The sequence below is a fragment of the Myotis daubentonii genome, chromosome 16 (assembly GCF_963259705.1).
Source record: "Myotis daubentonii chromosome 16, mMyoDau2.1, whole genome shotgun sequence".
Lineage (NCBI taxonomy): Eukaryota > Metazoa > Chordata > Mammalia > Chiroptera > Vespertilionidae > Myotis > Myotis daubentonii.
In genome coordinates, this window is record NC_081855.1 from 57,595,436 (window position 1) to 57,614,553 (window position 19,118).

The following is a 19,118-nucleotide window of genomic DNA, read 5'->3' on the forward strand; positions in this document are numbered from 1 at the left end:
GTGAACCTTGGAGAAGAGATGGAATAAAACCATAGAAACCATGATTTCAAGTTAAAGTCATAATTCAACAAATTACCAGGAAAGTCTTGCACGAACATGGGCGTTACCCTGTGTTCCCAGCGGATGCAGAGCTGAAGCAGCGAGAGTCACAAGCTCTGTGTGAAGCTCAATTGAAAACATGGGGTCGAGACCTGATTCCTGGGAATAGAATTTCTTTCCACGAAGCTGCTCCCCCAGATACGGATGCATCCGGCCGTGTTGGCGCCTGTGTGTGTTCACATCCGTGCTCTGTGTGTGATGGTCTCCCTGCTCCCGGGCGGTGGTTCCTGGGGTCTCTTTCCCTCTGCGCCGAGAGGTGGTGGGCACAGTGGAAGGCTCTGACCCTTCCAACCCTGGATGTGGCTTTTGTTTAACCAATTGCTTTGTCTCTATCCCCATTTTTTACATCTGGGGCCTTCACTAAGGCATTGGTTCAGGCCCAGCATTAGCCACCAGAGGTCACTTTTCAGGATGTGTCTGATTTTATAACTTGAAACATTAAATTGTGTGGGTTTTTAAAATATTTTTAATTGATTTCAGAAAGGAAGAGAGAGGGAGAGAGAGAGAGAGAGAGAGAGAAACATCAATGATGAGAGAGAATCACTGATCGGCTGCCTCTTGCACACCCCCCACTGGTGATCCAGCCCACAACCCGGGCATGTGCCCCTGACCGGAATCGAACCCGGGACCCTTCAGTCCGCAGGCCAACGCTTTATCCACTGAACCCAGCCTGCTGGGGCTAAGTTGTGGTTGTAAAGAGCACCAGGATACACAGGCAGGACAGACCGTCCCAGAGCCTCGGACCAGCCACCGATGAGGACTCTTACGGGAAATAAAGCTACGGGTCATTTGTTGTGAGTCTGTCTCCTGATGTTCAGCAAAGTGCAAGGCTCACTCACTGCTGTTTGTTCTTCTGTTCCTCAGGCTGCTTTCCAGGAGAATGTGGGAAGACAGGTATGGCTGCTTCTTCAGTCTTCATTCTTACAACTTCCTGTAGATTTAGAGGCAGAAATACTGAGAATTGCAAACGGAGAATCCTCTTGCGTTGTTAGGCCTGGGTAACGCATTTGCCTAGAATAAACTAATACGTAACACGGTTCTGGTCACAGACTCACTGGTAAGGTGACACAGGTGAGTGTTGACACAAGTTTTAAACAATTAGCAGTGAATGTAGAAGTAATTTTATACACATGCACACGTCAGAAAGCAGTGCCTCGTGCATTGCTGAGGGCCCCCCGACATTGCCATTGCCCCTGGGTGCTCAGGGGTGTGTGCAGAGGAGCCTGGCTCACTGGACAGCGATGCAACTCCCGCCTGTACCGCGTGTGGCATGCGCCAGCTTCCGGAAGCATCGACCCATGGCGCCTCTTGGTGCTTGCTGGCATCATTGTGCCCAAGCTCTGCCTCTCCTCACTGGTCAGCCCTGGCTGGGAGGTGTGGCCTTTGTCCCTGAACAATTTGTGCTGAGGGTGACGGCGACAGGCTGGGACGCGTGGTGGGCCTGGTGGAGAATGGGCCAGGGGCAGGCGATGTGTGGGAGACACTGAGCTGGGCTCTGGTTGGAAGGGGTGAGAGGTGAACGTGCCAGGAGGCAGGTCTGGGCTGACGGTGAGCGTGTCATGAAGGAATTGGCAGGCGGTCCCGGGGAACAAGTGATGGGCCTTTGGGGCTGGGGCAGAAGTCGGGCTGCGGGAGCTGGGGGAGCCCCGTGCAGAAGGCTCGGGAGGGAGAGGCAGCACCTGAGAGGGACGCTGTGGACAAAACAAAATTCCAAAGTGGTACCTGAACTCTAAGGAGGAAGAGGCAATACCTGAGCATTGCCCGCCAGGCCTGCCTGTCAGGGACCTTGTGGCAGACGGGCCTGCTGTCCTGGCCCCGGGCCTGCGTTCCGTGCAGGGGGAGCTGCCTCCTGGGCTGCCCAGAGCGGTTTGGACGGGGTGTTTTCGCCAGTGTTGCTGCACAGAAGTGGGACTGGATGGTCTGGGGCCAGGACGGAGGAAAGTACAGAGGCACTGGGAGAGGTCTGCGTGCTGCCTGCAGGGGAGGCCCCACCTCGGGAGCCACGGTGGCCTTTTCTCCAGCCGTCCCTGGGCCAGTGTGTGCACCGGAGAGGGTAGGACAGTGCACGTAGCAGGTGTCCTGCTGCCCTCAGGTGGCGGGTGTCTCCTGCTCTGCGTGTAGCTGGGCCATGAGGCTCACAGGCTTTTACTTGTTGCCTGTGAATCAAACATCCCGTTAGTGAGTTTCCAAACAGTACCGGGACCCCGAGTTCCTGGTCACATGGGATCCAGCCCCACGCTTAGTTCCTCCTGTGTCACCGGCCGGGAGCTGGCGTCGAGCACGGGTCATCCTCAGGGACGGTGCAGCCCCACTGCTCGTCTCCTCCCTGCGCCCTGCTCCTCCCTGTCGCCTGGGGGTGCTGTGCCCACGGGGGCACAGACGCAGGGTTGGGTGCTTGCTGTTTTCTGTGCCTTGCTCATCAGACTCCTGCCCACTTTGCCATGCCAGCCCCGGGGTGAGGAGGGACCCTGAGAGCCGGGCAGGGCTGGGCCTCTCACCTTCCTCCCGTGGTCCACGGCCAGAAGGCTTTCACTCCGTGGCTGAAAGTCTGTCAAGTATTTAAGTCTTTTCAGAAGACGGTTTTGTTTTCAGATTTTTAGATACTGTTACCAGAGTGTTCTCAGTAATAACACGCAGACATGGGGGCTGGGCTGGGCAAGCCTCATGGGTGAGGTGCCCGTCTCCCCCTTTCAGAGTCTGCTGTCAAGCCGTGTCTCTCATTCTCTCTCACAGGCTGTGGTGTGGCTCCTGTCCAGGGTTCTCAGGGCCCCTCCGGGGAGCGCTGGCTGGGGTCCCCCTGCCTGGACAGGTCCCGTGAATCAGTAGGGTTAACACTGCTGAAACTGGATGTCTTTTCATGGTGTGTGGTTACAGGAAGGTCTACAACAATTTAAAGTTGAAATGCATGAGTCATTTGAAAAAAAATTAAATATTCTTAAGAGATGTAAATAGTTTAGCGCCATGTCTGGCCTGGGATAGATGCTCAGGGACTGGACTTGACGGGAAGCCTGTGGGCGAGCAGTTTCAGGCACCCGCAGCCTCGCTGTCAGGCTGTCTGGCCGCCTCGTCCGTGAAGGTAAGTGTATAGGATGCAGTGCTGAGCTGGTGGGGGTGCCTTCACCACTTTTCCTGCTCTTCCTTTTCCTCAGGGCACTTTCCCTCATGGGATTGATATTTTGACCACTGCTGACTATTTTGCTGTCGGTAACAGATCTAACTGTTTCCTGGTTATAAGGTAAGTTTTTAATATTTATCACAAAATATAACATTGGCCTAGATGTCTACAGTCAGCTTCTGCCTTTTTCTTCCTTCGTCCTGGAAGGTCATTATGTAATTGTAACTTAGTGTGAAAAGTTGAAGGTGGGCTTGGAAACCGTTATCAGGCCTCGTTTCTCATGGTTGGATGCGTGCGCACCATGTGTTCGTTTATGTGAGACTTTAGGAAATGCACGGGGCGACCTTCCGCTGACGCCACAGGAACGGCGGCGGAGGGGGGCGGGGAGCGGCGCGGGCTGGGGGAGAAGCTGGCTCACTTTCTAAAACGTGCTGACAGTTTCGGGAGCTGACTGGACGTGAGCTCTCTCCTCTCGGGGTCCTGTTTCATTAGTGCTGTTTCTGCCGAGGCTGGTCTCAGGGGAGTGGCCGCAGGCCAGGCCGTGCCCTGAGCTGCTGACAGCTGTCCTGGGCATCACCCGTGTATTGAGCTTCTCAGAATGAAACCTTGGGTGGGGAGTGACTGTTGCCTTTTCTGCTTCAGCGCAAGTGTTCTCCAGGTGGCAGTTGTGTCTGGGCTGTTTGCGAGCTCAGTGAGGAAGAGGTGTTGGAGGAATCAGGTCAGGAAATGAATATTGAACGTCCCTGAGCGCAGTTTGCAGCAGTTACAGCAACGCTTTTACCTAGTGACCGAGGTTTGGGAAATGGCCTCCGCGTCCTAGTCCATCCACCTGCAGCGTGAGAAGGAGAGCGTAGGTGTGCGATGTGCTTGCCCTGGATTGGGAGCAGTAGGCCCTGCGTTTTACAGTCATTACCATCATGTGTCCCGAGGACAGGTTCCTGACACCGTGCTGCACCGGCCTCGCAGAAACGACGTTTCTCCGAAATTGGCGTGGACATACCTTTTTAGAAAGGCCTCTTTCCCAGAAGGACTCTGTGACTGAACACGTCGCGGTTTTAGCATCCTTCTCACCCGCCTCCACCTTCTCGGCGTCGGCCCGAGTGGGTGAGGGAAGGGGTGCGTGGCAGAGGGAGCCCGGTGTGTATTGGGGGGCCACCCCGGGGAGTGGGACTTTTGAGCCAAAGCGAGGAGTTGGGTTGTCCTGAGGCTGTGGGACGCAGTTTAATGGTCAGCTCTGCATGTTAAGCGCGATGGTGGCTGCACTTTGGTAACTAGAAGCAAGGAAGTGGTCAGGGCCCTGCCCGGTGCGGGACAGCCGGGGGACAGGGCGGGTGTGCTGTCAGCAGGTTGGAGGGGTTTCGAGAGCGAGGTGCCGGGGTTGCCCCGGCGTCACTTGCAGCTGGGCACATCTGTGAGGAGAAGATGCCTGTGGGTGGGGGAAGGTCAGGTGATCCGTGTCGCACCCTGATGGTGAGGGGCTCGTGGCTCGGATGAGTGGCCAGACGGCCTGTGGACAGGTGACCCGGGGGAGGGGGATTTTCAGCACACGGACTCGAATTGCACCGAATGGAAGCACCTGGGCCGGGGTCCGGGGCCAGTCCTGTCTGGTGGTCATTTCAGCAGCTTCTTAAAGTGCCGATGGCACAGGAAGCTGCGTGAGGGTACGTGTGCCAGCCTCTGTGCCCACCATCGCCACCAGGTTCCTGTGCCACTGCCACGGGCCACCCTGGCCTGAGCTGTGCTCCTCCCGTGGCTCTGGCGTGGGCACTAGAGATGGCTTCCATCCTCTGGGCGCTGAGGTGTGTGCCCTGCCTTGGAGGGGTGTCTGGGTGTTCCTTCTGGTCGGGCCTCACGGATGCAGCTGTGGGGACTCCAAGTGCCCATCTGTCTGGACGAGCCCCCGCTTCTCTGGGTTAGATGCCAGGAGGGGAATGGGGGTCCTCACGCTAAGAAACTGCCAAATGGCCCAGCCAGTTTGGCTCAGTGGATAGAGCGTCGGCCTGCAGGCTGAGGGGTCCTGGGTTCAATGCCCAGGTTGTGGGCTTGGTCCCCAGGAGGGGGCATGCAGGAGGCAGCCAATCAGTGATTCTCTCTCATCATTGCTGTTTCTCCCCCCCCCACCCCCTTCCCCTCTGAAATCAATTTTAAAAAAATTAAAAAAGAAAAAAGCTGCCAAATGGTTTTCCAGTGGCAGCGCCCGCTGGCCAGGGGCGCTCCGTCTCCCCTTCCCACGGCCCTTGCTGTGGGCAGTCTGTACGGTTCCGGCTCTTTTAGGAGCAGGGGTGGTTTGCCTTCCCTGCCCGATGACAGTGAGCCTCTTCATTTCTGACAAATCTGTTGCCTGTTCATTGGTTGGTGAGTTGTTTTCTGCCTGAGACTTTGAGAATTCCTTGTGTATTCTGAATGCAGGTCCTTCTTCAGATCCAGGGTCTGCAGATGTTTTCCTAGTCTGTGGCTTTATTTTTGCACACCCTTTTTTTATACATGTAATTTGCATATAGTAAAATTTACTCATTTAAAACGTGGTCAGCGTGAGGGACGTTCCGTCACCACAGCGTCCTCCTGCCCAGCCCCGGCTGCCCCGGAGCCCTCTGTCCCCGAGTTCACCTTCTCTGGGATGCGTGTGAGTGGGTGAGGGGCGTGTGTGGGCTCCTGTAGCCTCACAGTCATTCTGTCTCCGTGTCCCGACTCTTGCCTCTTCTGGGTGTGCGGTCCTGGATGTGCGGACACAGGCTGTTTCTGCTGGGACCTCCCTGGCAGCTGCTGGTTTGTCTCTTGCTGTTGTGAATTTCCTTAACAGATTCTGACATCTGCAGTCCTGTGTGTCCCTCTTAACGCGCAGTGTGGCATGTTTTTCTTTCTAGCCGTTGGCTCTGCAACAGCCCTGCACATTCCTGTCCACTGAGCTCTTGAGGGAGGCAGTTGTGCCTTCCCCTGTAGATCGCTCAGTGCACAGCAGCCGTGCGGCCAGCCCAGCTGCTTCTCCTCCTTGTTCCCGGCATCCGCTTGGTGACCTGGTTCTGTCACGTCTGCGTCCCTAATAGCCCTCACATGCTCCTCGTCCGGCTTCTCCACTCAGCTGTCGCCTTCGTCCAGCTCCCACGGTCCTGGACTTGAAGAGCCTGCCCCCGGTCCTTCCTCCGCCACTGTCCGAAGTGCTGGTCGGAGGCACCTTGTTCCTGTCACGTGCCTGCTGTCCCCTCAGACTCCTCGCCCTCACCCTCCACCCTCCGCTGGACACCCCTTGGTTTGCCCTTGGCTTTTGCACAGATGCTGGGTGCTCAGCAAGCTCTGGGCAATGTCCGGTGGGGGCTTAGCAGGGCGTCTCCGAGGTCGGCCGCTAGTTGGTGCCAGAGTGCACCAGCACCCAGGCGCGGGCCTCTCTCCGCTCCTCCTGTGAGGCCAGAGGTCATTCCTCTGCCTGTGTTTCTGGAATCCCACCAGCTCCTGGACATTGGCCTGGGGCGAGCCTGTCTGTCGATGGCGCCAGGGGCCCTTAGGTGCTGTAGGACTAGGCGTCAAGGCTCAGCTCTGTTTCCGGCAGCTCGTCTCCTGCCTGATGTTCCTGCTTTTCCTTCTGACTCTCAAGCTATTTCATCCCCGTTCGAGGGGTCTCAGCCCACCCACTTGGGAAGCAGCCTCTGCTTTTCTTCCTCTCAGTCCGGGCACACTCTCCTTGACCTCACACCCGGGCACAAGCATGCCCGCTGCCGCTCGCGTTCATCCCGGGATGCACACACGTGTGCCCACAAAGGATCCGTGTGAAATTGTGTTTCCCCTTGGTGTTCCGTGCCGTTCCCTTGCCTTTCAGCTGCATCGTCACACGTGGGTGATGACCAAGTCCGCGGTGGGAGTGTGGGGGTGACATGGCAGGTTCAGACAGTCTGTGTAAGTGATGGGCTGTGTTAGAGGCAGGAAGTGTAAAAGTGCATTTTGGGGGGAAGGCGATACATGTGCTTGTAAATTCAGAAGGTGCAGGAGAGTGTTCACGTCTGTCTCACCTCTCTTTTCAGCCTCCCGGTTCCATCCCAAGGTCTCCCCCCGCCCCCCATTGTCTCCAGTTTCTTACGTCTTCTAGAGTCGTGGTCCTTCCACCCCCTACGCTGAGTGGGGCGCACGTGCACAAGGTGGGAGCAACTGAGTGCTCATCAGCTGTTGTCTTTTCAGCATGTTCATTGCTGGCTTCCCTGAGTACACACGGCCAATGATAGACCACCTGCTCACCATGAAGATCGGCCACTGGGATGGGTATGTGTTGGGTTCTGCGTTGATGTGATGGGAGCCTCACAGAGTTCTTCTGTGAACCATATTTTAGTTTTCTTATTTATTTTTTATTGAAGTATGCCTGACTTACACTATTACATTAGGTTCGGGTATTGCAGTGATCTGATCCTTGCAGAGTTCTTTACAAACACTTGCGAGGTATCTATCCCCTTATCGGTATGGGTATGCTGGTCTCCCTTTATAGTGTGTGTTTTAAAGAGGCATTGGTCCGCTGGTTAGCTTTACCATTCTCAGGGTACAGTTCCCAGCGTTAGGCACGTTCACCTTGTTGTGCAAACAATCTCCAGGACTTTTCATCTTGCAAAACCAAAACTCCATCCCCATTAAATAATGACCCCCCTTCCCCTCCTCCAGCCCTGGCACCCGCCATCCTCCTCTTTGTCTCGATGCACCTGACTGTCTCAGGGCCTCGTATGGAATCACACAGTGTCTGCCCCTTTGTGACTGGCTGCTTTCACTGGGCCCCGTGTCCTCGAGGCCCGTCCATGCAGCAGCAGGTGCCAGAATGTCCTTCCTCCTTAAGGCCGAGTGGCATCCGTGGCTGGACATACCACATTCTCGTTTTCCGTCCGTTCACTGACCGGCTCTTAACTTGTTTCCATTTCTTGTCTGTTGTGAATCATGCTGCTATGAACAGGAGTGTCCAAATATTTTTTTAAGCCTCTGCTTTTCAGTATTTTTGAGTATACACCCAGAAGTAGGATTGCTGTATCGTATAGTAATTCTGTTTTAAATTTTTTAGAAACCTCAAAAACCATGCTGATTTTCCTAGTGTCTGCATCGTTTTCCGTTTCCACTGGCAATCTACAAGGTTGTCATTTCCCCAAATCCACGCCAGGACCCTTTTTCTGTGTTTTTTCCTCTTAGTGGGTGTGAAGTGACATTTTGAGGTTTAACGGATGATTATTGATGTTGAGCATTTTTTCCTATGCTTGTTGGCTGTTTTTGTTCGTCTTGGAGAAGCATCTCCAAACGCAGCTCCTCACTGGTGGCTGAGCTGCGGGAGCTCCTTCCGTCGTCCAGACTCCGGCCCTTGTCAGAGCCAAGATTCGCCGGTGTTTTCTCCCTCCCACTCCGCACGCCGCCTTTTCACTCTGCTGCTTCTTCCCTTTGATACAGTCAGTAGTTTGAAGTTTCAGTCCAATTGGTCTATTACCAACTTACCTGTTTTTATTTATTTATTTTTTACTTTTGTTGCTGATGTGTCTGGTGTCACACCCAAGAAATCATTGCTAAATCTGACATCACGAAGCTTCTCCTCTGTTTTCTTCCAAAAGCTCATCGTTTCAGGTCCCTCAGGGTTCTTCCCATCTTCCGAGTCCAGGGGGTGTGGGAGGCCGGGGCGCTTTGCCACCCAGCACTTGGAGGTGGCAGCTGTGCCCGGAGGTGGGCCTGCATTTCGGTGCTTCATTTGGTAAATTCTCGCTTCCTCGTTTGTGACAGTCAGGTTCTTATTTGTTTGGGTGTTTATTTTCAATAGTGGTTTTGACTCAGTGGCCAGTTGACTCATGGAGACCGTCTCTCTTTTCATGAGTTGAATAAAGCTAGAATCATCAAATGAAGGAACTAACAATTTTTCTGTCCCACTTGCCCCCCAGGGTCATCAGAGAGCTGTCAGCAAAGGCGCTGCATAACCTGGTCCAGCAGGCGCCCGAGTACAGTGCTGCTCAGGGTAAGTGAGCTCCAGCCGTCCTGTGGGTGTACCCCCCCCGCTCACGTGTGCGCGTGCGCACACACATACACGCACACACTCGCACACGCGCATGCGCACACGGTAGCAGAAAGCCGAGGACGGGCCACCCTGCTGGTTCCAAGGCTGGAGGAGCGGAATGTGATGTGTTTCTCTGCTGAGAAGCACCGGACAGAGCACAGTCGATTGCTTCTGTCTCCACAAGGACGGGCGCTGTGGTCGCTGTGCTGTGTCCACCGGGAGCTCCCAGGCGGCCCCTGTGTGGCTGCCAGTCACAGCGGGGAACTGATGGGATCCTGTATGTCATGCATACTTCAGTCGTAGCTTCTTTAAAAACAAAACAAATCAGCGACATGACTCACCATGTAGTCAACTTTTTAAAAAGCGAACTGCCTCCTGGGTGCTCGGGCCTTGGGAGCCGCCTGCCGTGCTGCGCACTGACTCTCAAGAGCGCAGGGCCCACTCCCGGCGGTCCTGCCGGATCCATCCCGCTCACTGTCATTAGGGGAGAACCTGTGAGTCCATCTTGTCTTTTCTACTGGGAGTAAATAAGCATCTGATTTCAGTGTGAGCACCATACACACGTTTCTTGAAATTACACTTATTCCCACCGACATTGGTTACAGGGAGTAGTGGTGGAATCGTGGTTCTTCCTCTAGTTACTGATTTCACGTGTGTGTGCGTTTCATACGCTCTGGGATCCCCCTAGTTGTGAGGGCCCTTTCAGCCTCGTGGTCTGTTCCTTAAACAGGAACCTTGCGTGGTGCTCCCTCACCTGCCATTGATGATCTGTGGGAGGACCTGAAACCGTGACCTTCCCATAGAGTTTGTTCCCAGTTCAGGAGTTCTGACGGCCGGGATAACGGGTCCCCTGACCTCAGACACTGATCCTGTCCGCTGCCGGTGGGAGCTCTTGGCTTGGCCGCTGTCGCACAGCTGCCCTTGTGCCTTCAGGGACGTGAGGCTCGGAGGGGCTGGTGGGGGCTCTGCTTTCTGTGCCCAGAGCACAAAAGACCTAGAGGCTTCTCTGCCCTGAGCAGCGCTGTGGGTGGCGGGGGTCCTGCAGCTCGACCCTGCCCTGCTCTGCCCAAGCAGAGCCCTGCTGGCCACTTAGCTCAGGAAAGACCTCGCCCCACACCAGCCACCTGTGCCCGGGGAGCCTGGGAAGCACGTGCTGTGAGCGGCGTCCTCGGTCGTGGTCCTGCTCACTCGCCTGGGTGCCGGGGGCCTGCCCGTTGCTGCCTCAGGTTAAGCTCTGGGGGTGATAACCGTCCTGCCGGACAGTCCGCAGGTGCCTTTCTCCCTGACTCACTGAGTCTGCATGTCAGCCTGTGTGCCCACGCGACGTCTTCTCCTGCCCGTCCTTTGCAGTTTTCCCACGCCTGCTGTCGATGACGCAGAGTACGGACCTGCACACGCGGCATGGGGCTGTGCTCACCTGTGCTGAGGTCGCCCACAGCCTGTACAGACGGGCTGTGCGGGAGGACAGGTAGGAGAAGCCCCCCCCGCCCCCCCCCCCTCCCCCCCGCTGAAGCACGTGGTCGAGAGCTGGGACACGTCCACTGCGTTTGTGTTACATGTGCCGGGGGGCGGGGGGGGGGGGGCAGTGTCTTCACGTTTTACCTGATGAGGCTGGTCGGTGGTCCTCTCTCTGATGAGTCATGGCCTGTGACGGGAGCCAGCAAGTATGTGGCCCGATGGGGCCACTGGCGGCTCCAAGTGTTACGTCCAGGCAGACGGCAGAGCTCAGGTCCCGACCCCGAGCGTCTGGGTTTCCCAGTGCACGTCCCAGCTGCGTGACCCCTACTGTAGGCCCCGCGTGCGCAGTGGCAGCTACTCACGGTGCGCACCTGCGGGAAACGTCTCCGTGCCCTCGGCGAGTCCTCTTCCTCCTGAGGGAGGGCTGCCCGTGCTGTGTCCTCGGTCACCTCACTCTTTCTGGGGAAGTGGGTCCGTTATAACAGCAAAGGGGTTTTCGGAGATGCTGTTGAGTGGCTCCTGTCTTCCATGCTCTCCATCATTTGTCACTCTTAGCACCCTAAGATCCCAGAGCTCAGGGCTAAAAGCTTCCACCAGGAACTTCTCGGTGGGAAAGTGGGTGTGAACAGTGAGGAGGCAGCGGGCCCTGGAGCAGATCCGCACGCGAGAACGTTGGGGAAGCAGCCACTTGGCTTTTCTTTCCTTTCTTCCCAACCACCTTTCCTCAGAAGCAAGAGCCAGCACACAGGACGCTGTAACCTGGTCCTGAGCCTCCAGTTTGAGAAAAACCGTGACGTTGTGTCACGTCAGGAGGTGGTTCTGAGCGAGAGACGGAGCTCACCTTTCTCCTGACCGGAGGGCCCGGGAGGGTTGGCGGTCTTTTAGCGCCCAGCTCGGCTCCCCGCTCGCTCCCTGAGGGGCGGCCATATCGGGGGAAGTGGCTGAGGGCTGGGCAGCCACACAGGAGCCTGATCCCCCAACTCTGACTGGGAGGGTGCAGGTGTCACCCACCAGGGAGGGTCTGAGAGGCGCACCCAGGTTTCTGTTGGGTTAGTCCCGTGGTCTTCTCCACCAGACCCCCAGCAGACACCCAAGTGTCAGCAGAGACCCCATCAGACAGCCAGGTGCCAGCAGAGACCGTGTTGCTTGCACAGTTTGGGCAGTCACCCTACTGCATCGGGGAATGGTGGGAACCCTCCTGAACCTCAAGTTCCGGACCCAGTCAAGGGCAGCCTCTCGAGCAGCCTTTCGGATGGCAGTGAGGCTGTGCTGGAGCTCCAGTCTGTCAGGCCCCACACCAGCCAGTCAAGCCTCCTTTCCAGCCGTCACAGGGGCAGCTGTGAGCCTGCTGCTCCCCATCCGTGGGGGGACTGTCTCTGTGGTCAGCAAACTGCATCCGGGTCCCGGCTTTACTGATTGGGTCCCTATGGCCACCCTTTGAGTGGGTGTTGCTTTAGGGGGCTACCTTCTGCAGGTGTTGGGGGAGCGGGTGAAGCGCCTGAACACGGTGTAGGTTTCTCTGAGCCTGGGCCCCGTGGTGCTCGGGGTCTCACTGCTGTGTTTGAACTCCTGTAGGCCTGTCGCAGACTACCTGGACGAGACGGTGGTGCAGGGCCTGAAGCAGATTCACCAGCAGGTCTGTGGGCCTGAGGGCGGCCGCCTGATCTCAAGCTCTCTCCAGCCTCAGCCTGTTCGAAGGCTGGGCTCAGGACCGGAAGCTCCCCGCAAGGCTCAGCCCTGGGCTGTCAGCTGGGGAGCAGTTCCCCGCTCTCCGAAGGCCAGCTCCTCGGGTCGCGGGGGCGGGAAGAGCATCTCTTCTCGTGTGGCCAAGTCCCGAGGGCAGCCTGGCAGGTGCAGGCAGCTCACAGGCCTACGCCCTCCTGCCTGGGTCCTGCCTGTTCTCTCAGACCCCAGGCAGCACGGAGGCCCTGGATCCCGTGTGCCTGCATGGTGGGCATCCCGAGTCTGCAGTTACGCCCGAGTGTGGTGCACTCTCCGCGGAGAAGTCTGTGGGCTGAGTTTCCAGCTTCTCAGGCTCCTGTGGTTCAAAAGAGGGAATCTGTGAGCGGCGGTCTCCATGTTATCGGACAGCCTCCGAGTCAGGATGCGGCTTTAGATGGCTTCACTGTTCGTTGTCCTCGTTCGACTTTCGTATTTTTATATAATGATGCACATTGGGTCTTAGCCTCTTATCTGTTTGTGCCATGAGCCTGCTGTGTGATTTGGCGAAACCATTGGTCTTTTTACTTACGCTTGTCACTCTACAAGGAGCCTGGCCTGTTTCCCTCCCGCAGTCAGGACAGCGTGAGCGCCTGAGAGCACAGAGACTCAGACGGGGGCCACGCGCCCCCTCGCTCTGTAGAGTGTGGGTGGGCCCTCCTCCCTGCAGTTCTGGGGTTAAAGGACCCTGTGAGCACAGTCCCTGTAGCCGAGGTGGCGATGCTGGGAGGTGCTTCCAGGGCTTTGGAAGAAAAAGCCTCAGGCTCCCTGGTTGGCGGTCTTTGTTTTCTGCCCAAGCGGCCGTCTGGAGGATGGTCACGGCTCGGTCAGTCCTGGACCCCTCACGCCTGGCCACCCTCTCCGCGCCTTGGTTTCCCTCCCAAGTGAGGCTGTCGTGAGGATTAAAGGAGAGAAGGAGCAGGAGGCTGAGGGAGGTGCTTGCAGAGAGTGAAGCAGGATCCGTCCCTGCTTTCTCACTGTTAATATGACTTACCTACTTTCAAAACCCAAGAAACCTATCTAACTGAAGAATTTTCTGTTTTTAATTTTAGCTTTATGATCGTCAGTTATACAGGTAAGCTCTACGAACCCGAAAGTCTTATGTTTTGTCTTACTGAGTAAGCGCACTGCTTGGTCTGCTAACCCCTCAGCTGAGTGGGGTCCTGTCCAGACGCCCTGCGGGGTCACCTCAGTGCTGAGTGCACTCCTGTCCAGCCGCCCTGCGGGGTCTCTTCTGTGCTCGTTGATTTGAGTGTGTGTCACAGTCATTTCCCGTTAGGAACTGAGAGGTCTAACCTACTGGTCTTCTAAGCGTGTGGAGGTTGACGTGACGCTTGCTGGTTGACGTGTGGAATCTGACGGGTTTGGGGGCCCAGTAAGGCAGCATGTCGCCCGACACGCCCTCCTCCTCCCGTCTGCAGCCTGCAGTCTGCTCTCCAGCACCAGGGCCGTCTTTTCTGATCTCTGCGTAGACCCACTTGTTCTGCGAAGTCTCTGGTCTGGTTTCCTGACGTGTGGTGGCCCCTGTGCGGGCATTCCCGTGGGCTGCTGCGTGGTCCTCGGTGCCGTGTGCTCACCTGCTCTCAGGTCATGGGCGTCGGGGCTGGTCCTCTCTGCTTCTAAGACACGGAGGCCTCCCCGAAGCGGCCGAGAGCTGCTCCGCATCCTCATTGGCTGGGCTTCCTTGACGAGCAGCCCCATGGGGCGTGTGTTTCCCGGGGACCAGGCGCCTTCACGTCTCCTCTGTCTTCTGAGAAGAGGCTCTTCAGGTCTTTTGCTCATTAAAATAATCTCATGATCTGTCTTCTTACTGAGCCGTCAGCGTCTTTACATATTCTGGATATGAGCTCTTGGTAGACATAGAAGATTTCCTAGCATTTTCTCCCTGTCTGTGGTTTGCCTATTCATTTTTCTTAGTGACTTTAATTTTATTGATTTATTTTTTAACAGAGAAAGAGGAAGGGAGACGGAGAGAGTGAGAAACATCGATGGGAGAGTGAAACATCAATTGGCTGCCTCCTGCACGCCTACCAGGGATTGAGCCCACAACCCAGGCATGTGCCCTGAGTGGAGTTGAACCAGCAACCTTTCAGTGCATGGAACGATGCCCAGCTGAGCCACACCAGCCAGGGCATTCTTAGTGGCTTTTGTAGTTGTTGTCGTTAACCCTCACTCAAGGGTATTTTCTCCATTGATTTTCAGAAAGAGCGAAGGGAGGGGGAGGGAAGAGGAAGAGAGAGAGCGCGGGCGGGGGGGGGGGGAGCGGAGGAATATGAGAGAGACACATAGATTGATTGCCCCCCACGTGTTCCCTGAGAAGGGCCAGGGATTGAACCTGCAACCCTTCGGTGCAGGGTTGTGCACGTCAGCCTCTCTGTTTGTTCTTGACATCTCTTACCACCTCCAGCTTTCCTGAGAGCCTGGGCCTGTGCAGGGGTCAGACCGGCCCCTCCGCATGCGGGTGTCGACATCAGGAATGTCCAAACCTGTAGAGAGTTTTTATGAGTTTATTGGAGCCAAACTGATGACAGTTTCTGGGAAGCAAAATCTCAACAGATGGAGAAAATGCTCTGGAGAAAGGCAGTTTAGCAGCTTATTGGAAACATTAGAATCAAAGGAGGAGATGAAAGTAGGGTCACATGAAATCCACTGGTAAATTAGGGGGACGGGAGAGAGCCGAGCGGGGAAATCTCTGGAGCTGGATAAGAGTAAAACGGCAAGACACATTCTTTCACACCAGCGGCAGGTACCGGATAGTCGATGCCCTTTACAGCACATGGAGATGCTATGCGGCAGCGAGATAGCAGCGAGGGGCTCTGCAGTCTTGTGCTCTGGGAGGGCCCTGCGGGCTCTGAAACGGAGATTCCTCTGACGTTCCAGAGGTTTGTTATCGCAGATGCACAGAGGCCGGAGGCTCACTTGAGGTGAAGGCTGACCTTTGTCAGGGAAGCTGCAGGCCAGGACGTGACCCCGCCGTGACCCGCTGTTGGTGAGGACGGGCTGTTCAGACCGTTCTGTGTGGTAACCTTTGGTCCCTGAGCTGGTGAGGCTGCCCCTGAGCTTGCAGGTGTAGGACGGGGACCCTTTCTGCTCACACTGGACCCCCGCCCCCGAGCTGGCGCTGCACTCGCTGAGCTGGGTATTCCCAGCTGTGCCCGGTGTTCCTCTGCCCAGACCTCCGTTTCCAGCCTCTGAAACGGTTTCATCTGCTCCATCCACGTCTCTGATATTTAAGGCAGAGAGCAAATCTGGGTCCTCTTCTCTGTCTGGGCCAGAAGCCAGAGTCTGGTGAAACGATGTCCTGTCTTCGCGAGTGTTTCTTACGTTCGTGTTCACCAGTTTCCTGTTGTCAGCGTTAGACGTCGATTTGATGTGACTGAGAGCCGGCAAGATAGGCAGGCTCTCCTCTCGGGTTCTGTTCGCAACGGAAGGCAGGTTGATGCTTCCTGGGCTGGATGACGGCATCTTCCTGGCGTCTTAGATTCCTGTCCTTGCTTGCTTGTTTGTTGATCCTCACCCGAGGGTGTTTTTAGAGAGAGTGGAAGGAAGGGGAAGAGACAGAGAGAGAAACATCGATGTAAGAGAGATACATCGATTGGTTGCCTCCCACACGCACCCCCGACCAGGGACCGGGGATGGAACCTGCAACCAAGGTACATGCCCTTGACTGGAATCAGACCCGGGACCAAACTGGCCAGGCATTAAATTCCTCTAGTTTTTACAAAGTGAGAGTTGAACAGTGCTTGGGCTTTGTTCTGTGTGATTGTTTGATGTGATTGACGCCAGTAAGAACTATAGTGTCCAGTGAAAACGACAAGTCAGAGGAACCCCAGCTAGGACTTGGGACATCTGGGAGATGGTTCCAGGAATCTTTTCATTTCTTCCTGTAAAAAGGTAGCTTCTTACAAGTAAAAGTAATACACAGTGATACTGAATATCAACTGTAAGTGGAAAAAGTTCAGTTAGAAAAAAAGAAAATCACTCTTCAGTATAGGTCTTGCCCAACAATACAAGGACGAGATTTACAGAAAACCTACTCAGTGAAGACGGTTTTATATAAAAAGTAATTGAAATAAGGTATGTGAGCATTGAGCAGTTGCTGGCACATGAAAACCTTTGTAAGTGCTCTCGCCCCCAAGTAGCTCCTCCGTGCCCTGACAGCTGCTGCTAGGTGACATCTTAATAACGTTTGGAGCCTGCAGTGGTACCTGTTACTTGGTGAGGATATTTTATGTTGTTTTATATAATAAGGTACTTTAACCCTTTTTGTATTAATTTTCAGGGGTCTCGGAGGAGAGCTCATGCGACAAGCAGGTAGGTCTGAGCACGGGAGGCTGCGGGTTGTGGGTTGCGCCCCCTCATCCCCGCCATGGGGTGGGGAGAGTCCGAAGGGCGTTTGCCGCTCTCAATACCGTGGCGTGAGCGTGCCCTTCCCAGGACCCCGGGCCTGGCCCGCTGCCGGGGTTCACTTGACTCCACCATGTGCCCCGTCATTCCGGACAACAGATCGAGGTGCGGGGACCAGGGCTGCCCAATGGCAGCGGCCAGGATGGGGCGGGAGAGAGGGGCATGGTGTGTCTTTCAGGAAGGGATGGTGGTGAGGGACCGAGTGTTGCTATCTTAGCCTCTTCAGCAACATTTAAGTTAACTGTAGAGCAAGGAATAACTTTGTAGATTATATTTAAATTCTGCAAGGAACTCAAATGATGCCAACATGCCTAGATTTTCTGACGCATTTTTAAGTAAACCTGGAAGACCCAGACTCATCCGCCTCTCTGGTGGGCTGAGTAGGTGCCAGGTCAGTTCTGGCCATGCCCTGGGCTCAGGTCCTGGAGAGCCCCTCACCCAGGAGCAGGCGGGCGGGCGGGCGGGCGGGCGATGGGGCTCAGAGTCCTGATGGGACAGACGTGCCCTCATGCATTCACCCTTTCTCCTCCTAGTGTGCGTTTTAATAGAAAACCTGTCCCTTTCCAAGATGCCCTTCAGGGGTGACGCCGTAATCGGTAAGTGCTTTTCTTCAGTGCTCACCTTGTAGCCTTTTCTTTCAGAACCGCTCCACATGGAAAGTGATGATGAGCCTGGTAGGACAGTGATCGCTTCCTGGTAGTGGAATTCCTGGCTTTGAAACTGCTGCCAGAGCCAATTGTAAATGATGGGCATCAGCCACACACTCTCAAAAACAGTCCTTCCCGTCTCTGAGACACGCTCCTTCCTCAGAGCCCTGGTGTGGCTCAGGCCCTCGCAGGACCAGGGGAGGTAGCAGCAGGTGCCAAGGCCACTGGGGCAGGATGTGGGAGAACCTGCTCTCGTGGGGGCAGCGGCCAGGCCCCTGTGCAGGTCCCGTGCCCGGGGCAGCCGTCCTGTCCAGCAAGCAGGACCTTTTCTGGTTGTGTGAACAGGCAGCCGCGAGAGGCAGGAGGAGGGCTGCCCTGCGGCTGCCTTGGCTCTGCAGCCTCAGGAGAGCTGTGTAGGGTCAGCATTTGTTGCCAGATGGTGGATCTAATTGAGTGGAATGTTTGGGTTTTGATTGGCGCGGGGGGGGGGGGGGGGGCTGGAGGGGGTTGTTTGAGGGAGAGGTACAGGAGAAGACTACCTGAAGTTGGTAGGTGTAATAAAAGAACAAAAGTTTTCCAGGTTTGGCTCAGTGAATAGAGTGTCAGCCCTCAGACTGAAGGGTCCTGGGTTTGATTCCTGCCAAAGGGCACGTCCTCCGCCGCCCTGGTCCCGGTGCGTGCAGGAGGCAGCCAGTCGATGTGTCTCTCTCACATCGATGTTTCTCTCTGTCTCTCCCCCTCCTTTCTACTCTCTCTAAAAATCGTTGGAAAAAATATCCTCGGGTGAGGATCCACAGAACAAAACAACAAAATTTTCCCATGGTAAGAGTTTTAGCATTTCAGCAGCAAAAAGGAGACCTTTCCCCTTTAAACCAAGGCCCTCGGAATTTGTACAACCTGGAGAAAGTTCACTTTAGATTTTCTCCAGACTCACCTCTTGTTTACCATCTACGTTGATTTAAGAGGTAGAAGATCTGTTTGTTGCTGACTTTAATTTCACCGAACTGTTCTTAATCGGGGAAACGGTCTTCTCTGTTTCTGTGACAGATGGCTGGCAGTGGCTGATAAGCGACACCTTGAGAAACCTCCACCATGTGTCCAGTCATTCCAGGCAACAGATCAAGGTGCGGGGAGCAGGGTTTCCCAGTGGCTGCTCTGTACCGAGAACGACATTACTTTTTTAGTGTTTGTTTCAAAAGACTGCATTATGGTCCCTTTTTTTTTTTTTTTTTGCATTATGGTCCCTTTTATGCACTAATGGGTAACTGAACGATGCCACGATTTTGTTTGGATTTTGTCTGGATGGTGTTGTCTATGGAACATGCAATCAGGAAAACGAACGCAGCTATTGCTGACCAGAACGGGCAGCTTTTAAGTTCCTGCTCCTGGTTTGCTCCTGTTGGCCTGGCGCTTCTCCTGCGCATCGACTGTGACTCTGTGGCGCTGTAGGGCTTTAGGGGTGGAAGCTGCGTGTGCGATGCCAGTCCCACCGCGCATGCCAAGTTGGCATTTCTGCGGGAGTGTGCGTCCCGGTGGCTGAGGGCCACGGCTGCCCCTCGGGGCCAGCTGGGTGTGGGGGGCGGAGCCGTCCTTTCCCCGCACTGACCATCACCAGGACATTGGGAGGAACTCGGCTTCGTACTGAGGACGGAGACGTGAGGGTGTAACGCTCTCCTGT

At 55.5% G+C, this 19,118-nt stretch overlaps 1 protein-coding gene across 2 annotated transcripts in view; it reads left to right on the forward strand.

The window, feature by feature from the left end:
- The window catches only part of TBCD (tubulin folding cofactor D), a 99,262-nt gene that overhangs the window by 64,235 nt on the left and 15,909 nt on the right, over positions 1-19,118 (forward strand). The window contains exons 16-25 of one of the 2 annotated variants that reach the window (XM_059671621.1): positions 964-993; positions 3,249-3,334; positions 7,382-7,462; positions 9,097-9,170; positions 10,560-10,677; positions 12,243-12,303; positions 13,439-13,461; positions 16,669-16,700; positions 17,327-17,389; positions 18,488-18,564. In XM_059671621.1, coding sequence (XP_059527604.1) covers positions 964-993; positions 3,249-3,334; positions 7,382-7,462; positions 9,097-9,170; positions 10,560-10,677; positions 12,243-12,303; positions 13,439-13,461; positions 16,669-16,700; positions 17,327-17,389; positions 18,488-18,564 — 645 coding nt within the window. The remainder of the gene's footprint in view (positions 1-963; positions 994-3,248; positions 3,335-7,381; positions 7,463-9,096; positions 9,171-10,559; positions 10,678-12,242; positions 12,304-13,438; positions 13,462-16,668; positions 16,701-17,326; positions 17,390-18,487; positions 18,565-19,118) is intronic. The other variant, XM_059671622.1, reaches the window with a different exon arrangement.